Here is a 13,217-nt window from a genome sequence, read left to right on the forward strand (position 1 = left end):
TTTCCCCTCCAGCCTATACAGACTGAGCTTCATGGCAGGATTCTGGTTGGAGAAACGAGATATGAAAGGAAAGAAAATGATACCAGACAGCTCTGACAGTACCTCTGCAGCACCCGTGGCGACAGCACCTGCCGCGAAGGCAGCGCTGACCGACACGCTGGCAGCAGCGCCCGCAGCTCCGCTGATGGTCACTTCCTCCTGGACTCCGTATCTCCCTTCCCATCTCTCCTCTGTCCTGATCTGAGTCGCGCTTGTCACCGTCGTTTCTCTCATCTCAGCCTCAGATGAGGCCACATAGCCCTCTTGCTTCCAAGGAGGAGGCACTTCAGGGCCTTGGGCCAGGGTGGAGGTCTGAGTCTTACGGACGAGCAATGGCGACTTCACAGATCTGATGGGCGACGTGGAGATCCTCCCAGCCGGAGACACGGACCTGAAAGCCAACGGCAGAGGTCAAGAGCGCCAAGGTGAGGAACTCCCCAGGTCACTGGATTTGAAAAATGGAAGCAAAACCTGGAAGTGTTTAACTGAAGGCAGAGTTTTAAAATGTGTGCCTCAAGAACCTATTCAAGGGCCAAATAATGTACTTGAAAGTAATATGTTTTAAAGCTCAGTAAGCCCTTTCCTTACCTGCTCTAACGCTGTAAGAGAATCAGCCTTCATTCTAAGCTGAAGAATTCTGTGCCCTGCCTCACCTTCTCCCATTTACAAAGATCCAGGCAGCAGAAGGTGCTTCCTTAAAATACAGCCAAGCCAGAGAAAAGACATGGCAAATAACTTTCTGCGGACTTCCAGTTCCGGGGGCGGGGGGGGGGGGGGGGGGGGGGGGGGGGGGGGGGTGGCGAGGGCATGTCAAACAGGTATTAATGAAGAAAGGTTTCTGTAATTAAAATGCTTGTGCAACTCTAGACTAAACAAGTTACAGCTTGCTTTCTCCCCGCAGGACTTCCCACTGCCTTCACCATGCCCATACACCTTGCAAATCTCCAGGCTAGAGGAAGCTTGCTCGTTTCTCTTTTTGCAGGACTTTTTTGGGTATAGGCTGCACAACGCACTTTGGAAACTGCCGTGCTAGTCAAGGTGCCGTGAGCTGCTCTTTTTAATTTCCTTTGTATTTGTTTACCCTGACCCTCATCGCACTGTACTCTGGACTTCTTTTAAATATCCTCAGCATTGCTAGCTCATTCGAAACCTGAGGATTCTATAGTTTTTTATTAAATTGATAATGTGGCCTCTTCCAAAATAGTTTTCATTGTTTTTTATGTGCGCCTGAAGTGCAAGAGCATCAGTTGAAGAATCTGGGTGCTAAATCCTGGCATTTATAGCCAATAAAGACAGTTCCTGATCTATAGCAATAATTCTGGGGTTGGTCAACTATCTTAAGAGAAAATTTTTCCTAATTTAATTCTTCATCAATAAAATTTATACATTTTTTCCCTCTAGGTGGCAGTATTGCCTTATCATTGCACTTAACTACTCCAGCCTATAGGAAAATGTGTATAAATGTATTCTGGCACTACATAGAGTATTTAACTTATACTGATCGTAAATGAAATAATTATTCTAATCAATGATCAAGGTACGGTTGATATTTTCTCTAAATTAGAATTTCATGAATATTAACAGTTTCCTGAAGAAATGTTTAATCATTTTCCCGAAGAAGGGTTTTTTGTGGAAATCAATTTACATTTTATAAATGGAGTTGTAATCAAACTAATGGGAGATCTGGGGGAACACGTCTCTACTTTGAAAGTGATTGCCTTAGAAATATAACAAAGAAGAGCTTAGACTCATGTAGGGTCTACACCAACTGAGGAAAAGCGAAAGGACTTGTACTTCCAAGTTTCAACCTGTACCTTGTTCTCGCTGTAGCTAGTAAAGTGGGTTTAATTCAAAAAGAGTTAAAAACATGATTAGCATGACATGAGTGATGAACAGCAGGTTGCAGGTAAGCCCATAACTGTGAAAATCAATTGTAATTTCAGTCATTATAGGAAAGTGCTTATTTCTGCTCTTAGAATAAAAAATAATCACCTGGTCGCAGCTAGATACAATGTACCTTATTCAATGAAATATGTTTGCCTTACTCTATGACAAAAATCAAGATTGAGCCATGAGGCATTTTAGGAAGTAGTCTATCATTATTTTCTCCACTAATTGGTATTTTTATTTCTTAATTATTTTAAAGCAAATTTGAGGGGCTAAGTAATTGGGATTATTACTAATGAACTCTCAGAACTGCTAAGTGGTCAAAACGCTCCGTGGAATCAGGAAAGCTCTGTAATTCTAAACGGTGCGCAGTCTTGGATCGAAAATACGGTCAGGTTGTTACCTCCCCCAGAAATTGAATTTGGCCCGTGTTGTGAGTTCACGGTGTGCAAACTTGGAGGTAGCCTGAGATGGAACATTTTATTTTTTATTTCATAGAAGACATATTTTTAAAACTGAGCTTTTTGCTCAAGGCTTTATGTTAGTTTTTGCCAATACCTTTAACTTTTTAAGTGGCCAATGTAGTAAAGATTGGAAGGTATGTAGCATTTTTTCACATATTTATTGGCTGTTTGCATTGCCTCTTGTATGAAGTGCTTGTCTTCAGTCCATTTTTTTCATTGGTGTTGCTTGTTTTTTTCATTAAAAGTTAATCTGTGGAAGCTTTTTTAATACATTTGGATATTAGTTCTTTGTCCTAAGTGTTGCAAACATCTCCCCCCAGCTCTCCTGTTTGCATTTTGCTTCTATCTGGGGTCTTACCCAGCATCAGCATGTAAGGTTGTGTAGGTTGTGCACGGTTTCTAGGCTTATTCAATTCACATTGTAGCCATTGTGCATTTGTTATAATACTTTTATGGCAGATGCAATGAAATATCTTGAAGAATATGCATCTTTGAAATTTTTCTCAAATGCGCTGTTTGGTTTAACAATGATCTTGCTTTGGCCATATGGAAATTTTTATTTTTATGTAGTTGAATCTGTTAGTCTACTTTTAAAAGTGCTCTTCCACAAATGCTTTCCCACATTTTCTTCACATATTTTTTAGGTTTTTATTTTTTAATTTGTCTCTTTAATCAAGCTGGGATTTATTTTGTGAATGGTGTGAGGGAGAGGCTTATGTTTGTTTTCTTGCAGATGGATAGCTGACTGGCCAGCATTCTTTATTGAGTAAAATACCCTTTTCCCCACCGAAATGAAAGGTGGCTCTGATTAAAAATTGACTTCCCTGTATGCCTGAATGGATTTCTGACTCTGTTCTGCTCCCCTGATACATTTTCTATTCATTTACCAATACCATACTGTTTTGAGTACAGTAAGTCTGAAAACTTTTTAGGTCAACTATCCTCTTATTATTCTTCTTTTAGAAATTCTTCTTGGCAGAGTAGCTTTATCCATATGTTTTTTACTTCATTTACATCGAACAAGAAACACTTTTTTTGTTTACTCCAAATTTTGCACATTTTTCAGTTCATCGCATTAAAAACCTCAGCATGCTAAGCCAAATCCCAAAGTTTCAAATCTGCTAGGATAATTGACTCTTGATTATATAATTTCTGAGCCCTCATGATACATACTCATACTCTAAAATACTCCCATATTAACTAAGCATAGAAATCCATTTTATTTTCTAGATAAAATAACATAGGCATATGCAAAATATTCAGAAGGGTTTACTTATTACTGACTATAGGAACATCTGTATAATTATTTTCTATTTACAAGGCACCTTCAACTAATTATCTGCTGTACCCTCACAGTGCTCCGTGAGATCATTCTTACTGTGATTCTTTTTAAGTAACAAATGACACAACTAAGACCTTAAGCAAATGATTTAACTTCTTTAGCTTCAGTCACCTTCTCGAAAATTATGGCTGATAATTCTCAAGAGGTTGCTGTGAATATTTAATGAGATGGCATACATGGAGAAAGTGATCAATAAAGTAGTGACTATTTTATTATTATAATTATTTCCCTGGACCACACTGTTAGCAAGTGATCAGGCTCATTAACTTGGTGCTTCCAACCCTACATTTTGTCTCTTCTCCTTTCACTGTGCTCTTTCTGGACCTCTAAAGCACATACTTATTAAGTGGCATACGAATAAGAATTCAGAATTTGAGTTTATAAAGTTCTCCAATTTACCTGTAAACAGTGAGGATTGGTGAAAATCTTATTCAGTACCTTTTTGGTTTACCTCCTTTATCACATGCTACGTTTTTTATTGCTTCCCTCTATTTCTCTTCTTATTGGATGAAACCTAATTCAGAAATGCATAATGACTTCATCTCTTCTAAAAGGCTTTACCTGACCGGAGATGGGGTCGGTGCTCGCACATGTCTGACGGGGGAAGGCGAGTGTCTTATCGGCGATGGGGACTGCTGTCGAGCCAACTGTGCTTTGGCAGCAATGGATGGTGGTGTGGGAGACCTTGACTTTGGCTTCGGAGGTATCCTGGGAGGTGTTTTATGTGGCAGCTGTTGCCCATCTACGACCATCTCAACTGTTGCGATTGATCTGGCATCAAAGTGGGCTTCAATCTTCTGTAAAAGATGAAAACAAGCCCAGTTGAGGAGCAGCACTTGGTGAAGCAACGAGCTGAAAGGCTTGAGGACCGACAGGATAGAGAAATACCTTTTCAATCCGGGTTTGTCTTGTTTCTGAAATCTGAGCAGTCGAAACAATTGTCTTTGTCTTTTTAGCGGGTACTACTTCTTCACCTGTGGCAAGGGGAAGATAAATAATTAGCAGGGAGCACGAAGACCCATTTTAAAAGAGATTGTGTTAATTCTGACTACAAAGTCAATAAGATTTTCTAGGTGTCCTGGTGGAGGAAAAGAAAGTTTTGAATTTTGTATGACTATAAATTGGGTTTAAAAATAGAAAATGTTTATTATATAAAAATTTACTTAGAACCTTTAAAAAAATTTCATTATTTGCCAATAATTTGAAAACCTAGATGATTTAATTGAAATACTTTACAGTTTCTTATAGGGTTGATAACTAGAGATTGCTTCAATGATTCTGAGCGCCTGCTTAGAATCTCAGAGACTTTTCTTTTTACGGATGTTGAAAAGCCAGCCCTGATTTGAGCTCTCAGCATCCCTAGGCCTCAGAGGGGAGGCAGGTGCACCCCAGCCCTCCTTCATTCTAAATCGTCCTCCCCCTTTCTCCGTGTTCCTCCGCCTCCAGCACATGCCTTGAACCAGCAATTCGGCAGTCGAAGTAGCTCTTCCAACGCTGTTGGTGGCATTTACTGAATAGGTCCCGGAGTCTTCCGGGTATGCTTCCGCAATCAGTAAGCTGTAGAGTTCGCCTTCTTGTGAAATTTGGAAATCAAGGGAGCTCTGGATTTCGGCTCCGTCCCGGTAGAACTTCACCACAGGTGTAGGGATTCCAGTCACTCTCACTTGGAGTCGCACTTGGCTTCCTTGTCTCACAGTCATGCTCTGCAGCCGTTGAACGAAGTTGGGTGGCGCTGTCTCGGCTGCAGGGGAAAGAAAAGAAAATCAGGACTGCCAGCCAGGGCGCTCCCAGCAGGCTATTTTTAAACAATCACAGCTCCGGTTCCAAAACCAAGGGATGACTCGTCCAACCAAACGTCCTTGACTGTCCTTGAGCCCAGCTCATCCAGCAGATGACAGGGAGAATGGAGCCAGGAGAGTGAAGAAGGCAATCCAGCCATCATATTGTATTTTATTTGCTTTGTTTTGTTGAGCAGTTCCAGGCCACTACTTTTTTTTTTTTTTTTTTAAGAAAAAGCTTCTGGGCTGCCCTGTGGTATAATGGTTAAGTTAGGCACATTCTGGTTCCATGGCCAGGGGTTTGCCGGTTTGGACCCCGGGCAGGAGCTATACCACTGTCAGCCATGCCATAGCCTCCACCCACCTACAAAATAGAGGAAGACTGGCACAGAGTTAGCTCAGGGCTAATCTTCCTCAAGCAAAAAAAGAGGAAGATTGCCAACAGATAGCTCAGGGAGAATCTTCCTCACCAAAAAAAAAAGTCTAGATCTTGTTATAACATTTCTAGAGAATCCTTCTGGCACTTTCTCCCTACCTTACATCTAGCACTATATTAACATGTGAAGGCACCTGTACATATTCTAGTAAGTTGCATTAAAATGAATTCCAATGGTTGGTTTGACGGGTGCACCTGTGACTTACAGAATCATTAAATTGTAATTTAATTTTAAAACCCTAAATTGTCTTCAATTTGATCAGTAGTCAAATAACCGAAATATTTACTTGCATTTAAAATGTTAATCCAAATAATGACATGATTTAATGCTAGTTCCACCACAGAAAAGGGATTTTTTTTTTTTTTGGTTAATTATGTTGAAAGAAATTTTTTATAAGATAAAAGCGAAGGGTAAATGGGATTAATTTTGACATGTCTTTGAGTAATAAACAACAGCAGATGCCATCAACCCTATACATTTTCCATTTCTGAATTTTCTGGATCTATGTTAAAGTTCATACCTGATGTTACCTGATGTGCCTTTTGTTTTTGGTAAAGATGGAGAAAAATGACAGAAGCCACCAAGGTTGGTGATAACTTTTCTGGGGAAACTGTGTCATGCTTTTGAATCAGACAAGCATTTGCTTTTTTCTGTGTAGGTTTACTGTGTAATATTTTTAGGACTGGAAAGTAAATGGAATTATTAAACTTTATAGCCTCGAACAATGTTTCTTAAATGGGTGGTCTGTGGACCACTTGCATCAGACTCATCTAGGTGCTTGTTAAACTGTGAGTTCCTAGAGATAGACATATTTCCTTCCTAGGTTTATAAACAAGGCTCCAAGCCTTGTTACTTGCTCAGAAAGACGATTTTTAATATTTCCTTAATATATTTTTGAGTGCTTAATATGTGTATAGAGGAACTGATTCTCAGCCACTTTTGTGCTGTGTTTTGAGAGGAAAATTAAATTCCACAGGGCAAACAACTTTGCTATCAATTCAGCCTCCGGGGGCCCTTCTCTTGACTTGGAGCTGCATTTGCCTGTGCTCAGTAGCTCTTTGGGAATCCCCTTCCCCAAGTCCTGGAGATGCCTTGGGGGGCAGGGGGCGCAGAGCACAGGCTGCGCCTCCAGCCTACCTGTCACGAGAAGCTCAGCAGTACTAGTCGCTTGTCCAGATCCATTGGTGGCTCTCAGGGAGTATCGTCCACTGTTGGCTTTAGTCACGGCGGGGATCGTCAGTCTAGCGCGGCCATCGCTAAAGGAGATCTGCACGCCGGGCAGAGTGGAAGTGGAAATTGCCTGGCCATCCCTAAACCAGCTCACCTCAGGAACTGGCAAACCTGGAGAACAAAGAGAGTCCATCTTTATGTTTGAACGGGGAGCTGAAAAAGGCCTCTGCTGTGTCCCATTATGTTCACGGCCTTGACCTAACCCATAAAAGCTATCCAGAGTGTTATGCTATTTAAGGTTGGTGAAAACTTGACAGCCAACAATAAAAGTATAAACTCGCAGATCATTAGGAGGGCCTATGGCTTCCTGTCACGGCCTGTGCCTTCCTTTTATCGGGGAGGAAACTGAGGCCCAAAGAGGCTCAATGATTTCTCCAAGGTCCCTCAGCTAGCATGGCACAGAGAGGCCAAGAATTTCCATCTCCTGCCTTTCTGCCCAGGGTTCAATATGAGGCAATTAATAGACATCATTAAAATCATGAAAGGGATTTATAAAAGTGAAGAGCCAAGGAAACTTTGAAGTAAAAAGTGACCATTGTCCTATTTGAAGACAAGCGAAGAGCAAAAGCAGCAAAGAGATCTAAAAGTTCTGCCAACAGGCACAGGAGGACGTCGCACCTCTGTCCCTCCTCTGCGGTTACAGGGACACTGTCTGCCTGAACTCTCCTGCCTTTCGGAGGTGCAATCAGTAACCATGCCAAACCGTGGACAGGCAGTTTCTCATATAACAAGAGACGAAACCAAACCTGGTCTTTCAGAACAACACGTGTGGTTGGAGTTGCAGTTAGAAAAGCCAAATTCTTGTCACTAGCCGTTAATTGCGGACCTAAGAATTACATGTCCATGGTTTGATGTTGTATACATATTACATCTCTGCATTCAGAAGGCATGAGGCGAATTCGGGGCACAGTTTATTTTGCATTTGGCATAAAGACTGGTGATCTATCTCCTTAAACTGAGGAAGTGAAGATAACCAAGAGAAAGTTTCTTTTGTTGTCCTTACATTAGCCGATCTCCCACGGGGGCCAAGGGAATAGTTTATTTGGCTAATTCATGGGTATCAAATATCTTCAGTGGTGTTTTTCTAAGAATTTATCAGCACAAAGTGTGAAGGAACAAGAAGCTGTGAAGAAGCCAGATTCCGCTACTCCACAAGCAGGCAAGATGCCACTGAAGCCGTATAGGTTCTGCTCAGTTCAGAAGTTACTGAGCGTTACAAGATAAGCACGTGAGTTATGTGGAGGTCAGTCAGAGTCTAGCCCGCATGAGAAGAAGGGAATTGGTCTCTATATACATTTACAATAGAAAATGAAGAATGAGTATATGATATTTGTGCAATGTAAAATAAAGTGTTATCCAGTTATGAATAAGATTGGTAATAAAATAGGCAGAAAGCAAAAAGAAACAGAAAGGAAAAGGAAATCTTATTTTATATCTTTATTGTAAGCCTTGAAATAAAAAAAAAAAGAGGAACAATGAACATGGAAGTGCATCAAGCCTGATTTTCAGTTAATCCATATAATCTTACACAGCCAGTTACCATACTGCAGAAGGAGACAATGTTGATTAATAATTTTGAGATTATTTGCAACCTAATTCGTAGATGACCCTCATTTTTTCCGCCTGTTGATAGGTCCCAGAAACCATGCATTTTCAGAAACCATCCCTAAACTGAGTTATGAAGAAGAAAAAGAAAGGAAAAAAGAAATAAAAAAACTTCCTTTTAAATAAAATTCTAGAATCACTGTTTCTAATATATCGACCAGAGAGGCATGTATTATTTTTGTTGTCGTTTCAAAGTGATTGGGAAATCTTTTAATTAACTAGAATCGCTTAATAAAGATTGAAGATCAAACAATAAAATACTTAGGGGTTAGCTCATCACTGACAGTTCTGCCTCTGGGGAAAGTTGGTTGTATTGTTATTTTCCATACAAAACAATGGAGGCTCAGGCGCACAGAGCAGTCAGCCCCAGGCTCCCTGCCCAGCAACTCCGTGGCTGGCCCCTCTTGGGCTGGAGTTCTTGGCTTCCAGTCTGGCTCTGCAGCTGAACCCAAATATAGAATGACCAAATTTGGTCCTACTTAGCAGCTGGATTCTGACAGCAGTTTTAATTCAACGCTAATTATTTTGCCTTGTGGATTTATAAATATGAATAAAACATTTCCAAGCCATTATATTGTCAGATTTTGTCAGTACTCTGTGAATGGTACATCCTTATAATGACCGTTCCATAGACTGGGACCAATTTTACAAAGTGAAAGCAGGTCTTAACTTGGTGTCAAGTCCTGCTGCAAAGTTAACTTGTTGGAGAAGAGGCGAAGAGAACAAAGGAAAGCGTGGACGTGAGAGCTTACCACTAACGTGAGCCTCGAAGGTTGCGGTACTACCCTCCAGTACCACAACGCTCTGTAACGGCTGCGTAAACGTCGGTGCTTGAGTTGCCATCTTTTTAGGCACTCTGAAAAGAAAGAGAAAATAAATTCCAATGTCACCACTCAGGGTCACTCTGGAGCTACTTTGTAGATGGCAGAGACACACATTTCCAAACACATTGCTTCATAAACGATCTGTGGGCCGAGTGATGGGCAAGCCTTCTGTTTTGTGGCTTGAATTTGGACAGTTGGCCTTTGAGTAGACTTGAAGCCTAACAGAGTAGCAAGTCAAAGGGCAAACGGAAAAACATTTAAGCAAGCAGAGCAAGGAATGTACCCTAGTGGACAAAGAGGGAAATTCAGTCTTAACCAAGGTGGGGAATCTGGGAGAAAGCTAGAGAAAGAGAAAGCTGGAGTAAGCTGGGATAGTGAAGAATAATAAAAGACGTGTGAAAAGTGCACGAGGAATCCTTGCATCAGTTCCGTGTTTGAGAGAGAATTATTTGAAAATGTATTTCCTTCCTCCTGGAATTTTTCACTCACTGTATCTGCAGTCATAAAATTGACATGATTCAGGCATTATTACTTTAAGTAATCCAGGTGGCAACTTAAACTAGTCACTGAAACAAAAAATCTCAACCTTGCAATTCCTTTCCTTACTTGAAAAGTTTTGGCAAGCCTTGTTGAATACGCAGACCTTTGGTAGACAGCTTCCAGTGCTTTCTGTTTCTTAATATTCCTTCTTATTGTAACTGCCCAATAAAAGTTGTTACTGCTGAAGTAAATACTTAGAAAAATTTCAGTTTAACTGAGCAGGCCGAAGTTTATTTTAGATCTGAAAGAAAAATTCCGACTTGGATTTTTAATAGGGAACAGTGTGCAAACTCTGAAAGATGGAAGGCTGGTGTGAAATGTAGATGAAGTGACAAGATCTATAATTTCAGAGCATAAATATTCAAAATCAAAGAAATGAATATGAAACTTGCAGTGAAGTCTTTTTGCTCAGTGGAAGAAAGTACTTTGTCCATCAGTTTCAGACAGAAAATGTGAGGAATTTTCTGATGCATAAGTACTTTATTATTCAATGTGACTATTCCACTCTTCTGATTTAAAAAGCAGATTCTCAATCATCAATTGCTTTATTGCTATTTTTCATAAAATTCTCTGTTCACTAGAGCTTTATGGAGCAATAATCTTCCTAATGATAATTCTGTAACTTATTGTAACTTTTTACTTAGTTAAAAAGAAAATGAACAGAATTCTCTGAGATGATAAAATTTATGTTTGGAAAATTCAGATAGTATCCAAAAGTTTTTGTGAAACTTCTGTGAAGAACTCCTTATTGTAGCCTGTTATCTTTAGGATGAATACATTTTTTGTGTTTAACTTTTCCTGTTTACAATCTAGTGCATATTCTAAAAATAGCTGTATTCTTTTACACCGTCTATATATTATATATCTACATATTAATAGGCATTTACAGTTAGTAATCTAATTCTAGGAAGATGGGAAATCAAAGTGTATTTAGAAATAAAAAGTCTCTAAAACTTTATTTCTTATCCTTCTTAGCATCAACATTTATCTCATATCGTATAATTTGATTGTGAGTTGAATTAAAATACATAATGAGATTCTGAGTATTTTAGAAAGCAATTACATAGCTTTATTCCAAGTTCCTAAAGATATTGCAATTAACTAGTCTAAGTTGGTCTTTTATTCCTACTGTCTAGGTAAATTTTGTTGCTTTAGCACTTGCTCTTCAGAGGCCTTTGTCTAATTAGGGCTGAAGGTATGCCTCTAAAATGTCATGTTCCCAAAATAAACTCTCCAGGGTTGACTGACAGCAGGCAAGTGTTCTGTCACTGTCCTGCTACTGATACCTCAGCAGTTGATTCCCTTAAAAAGTCATCAGGGCGTAGCTGATACCACATGCATTTTATCAGAGCTATTCTTGGTGTGTCTCACTTTATCACTGAGTAATATAACCTTGAACATTCTCAACAGACAAAAAGAGTCTCCAAAAGAAACAAACATTTCTATCACCATTTTGGACCGCAACTTTAGCAGTTTTAGACTATTAGATGCATTTAAACAATTTGAAACATTGACTGGGCTGATATGTCCAAGTATTAAACTTTTTAAAGAAAAATGTTGACATCTTTTAAGACAGAATTTAACAAGCAGATTCAAATAATGGATCAGCACCAGCAACAAGTAGACAAACGCTTCTACATAGGCATTTAGCAAACAAAGATAATCAGGAAGCAGAAATCAATAAGGAAGGGACTCTACCAATGAAAAAAGAAAAGATGCTGCTCACCTGATTTCTCAAGAGTGCCCAAAAAGGGTGGGACTAAGCCCAAGGTTGCTTCTGAAACGACGTCCTATCTAGAGTTGGTTTTTTCGACCATCTCCAACATGAATCGGTGAGCCTCTAAACTTAAAAGCAAAACTACACAGTGACTGTGTAGTTTTGCTTTTCTATGCAATCCCTACACCCGAGGCGAGGCTGGGAATGCACGACTGCTCAAGAGCCAGGGTCTGGCCCTGCCCTTATATTTGCCAGATCTGCTGACAGCCCCACATCCTTAGGGCAGGGCCCTGGGTGATTGGCTGTCTTAGGAAAGCATGATGGGAGAGGGGCCTATTTGGTAGTGTCACATACCACCTGTTCTTCTGATTGGCAGTGCTAAATTTAGCACCTCAAAAGAGGCTTTACCAAGGAAATAGAACCGTATTTAAAGAATAGGTCTGTTGAGGCTTAGAGAAGCGCATTTGTTGCCCATGTTAAAAACTGAAAACAGTGCTCTGAGGAGAATCTGTGACAATAGAAGACACTTGGGGGCAGTCATATAAAATAGCCCTAAACCTGAGGGCTCTGCCTTGTGAGTCAGGCCCCGTTCCTGTTCCCTTCTCCCATACAACCAACCAAATGGACCTGTCAATCATGACAACACTTGAGGGAATTTATCTCATGCATAAGACTTCACCTTTGAAGAATCAGTGTCTATAAACCGCAGCATTGAAGAGAGTTCATTTACGCTATCTACATTCTCCAGAATCCACTTGTACTTTGGGGAGAGTTAAGCCAATGTTAATGAGTTAAGTGTTTTTACAGTCTTGCAAGAAACAATGTTGAAAGACAAAGCCCAAACTCTGCTTAGATTTAGTCTATACAGTATAATGATTTCACTTTTTTCAGATTTCATTTTTTCCTGGCTTCAGTATTTGCAAATATGCGTGCACTGTTCCTTAATGAGTAGCCAAGACTTATGTTTAAATCATCCATAGGGTTCTTTTTCCAGGCGCACGAAAGTTGCTTTACTAATCTCTGGAGTTTGCTGTTACTAATGGGAAGTGGTTAGGAGATGATATAGTTGCTATTTTAGGACTAAATTTAATTTCAAGCAAGAGATATTTCAAATACAAAACAGCAAACCAAAAGATTTTTATAATGGTTCATCTGAGAGGTTTGGAAAACCCCGCTAAGAGGGAAGAAAATTGTTTTGTTGATAATGGAAAGAGACTTTTTAAAAATAAAATAGACTAAAAGTTTAACACTTAAGTTAAATTTATTTATGTCTGTAATAAAAATGTTTCCTGTTGTGGAAGAACTTGGTCATGCATTAGATTTTTCAACTTCCTTAATATTTCATATTTTGTAA

The 13,217-nt window shown here is 39.7% G+C and overlaps 1 protein-coding gene across 1 annotated transcript in view; it reads right to left on the minus strand.

Moving 5' to 3' along the window:
- The window catches only part of TTN (titin), a 265,933-nt gene extending 253,866 nt beyond the window's left edge, over positions 1-12,067 (minus strand). Inside the window, 7 exon segments of the mRNA XM_046658450.1 lie at positions 103-430; positions 4,294-4,529; positions 4,621-4,706; positions 5,186-5,473; positions 7,085-7,288; positions 9,535-9,638; positions 11,873-12,067. Coding sequence (XP_046514406.1) covers positions 103-430; positions 4,294-4,529; positions 4,621-4,706; positions 5,186-5,473; positions 7,085-7,288; positions 9,535-9,625 — 1,233 coding nt within the window. The 5' untranslated portion in view covers positions 9,626-9,638; positions 11,873-12,067.
- Positions 12,068-13,217: the final 1,150 nt, after the last annotated feature.

This window comes from Equus quagga, chromosome 4, assembly GCF_021613505.1.
Source record: "Equus quagga isolate Etosha38 chromosome 4, UCLA_HA_Equagga_1.0, whole genome shotgun sequence".
NCBI classification, from domain to species: domain Eukaryota; kingdom Metazoa; phylum Chordata; class Mammalia; order Perissodactyla; family Equidae; genus Equus; species Equus quagga.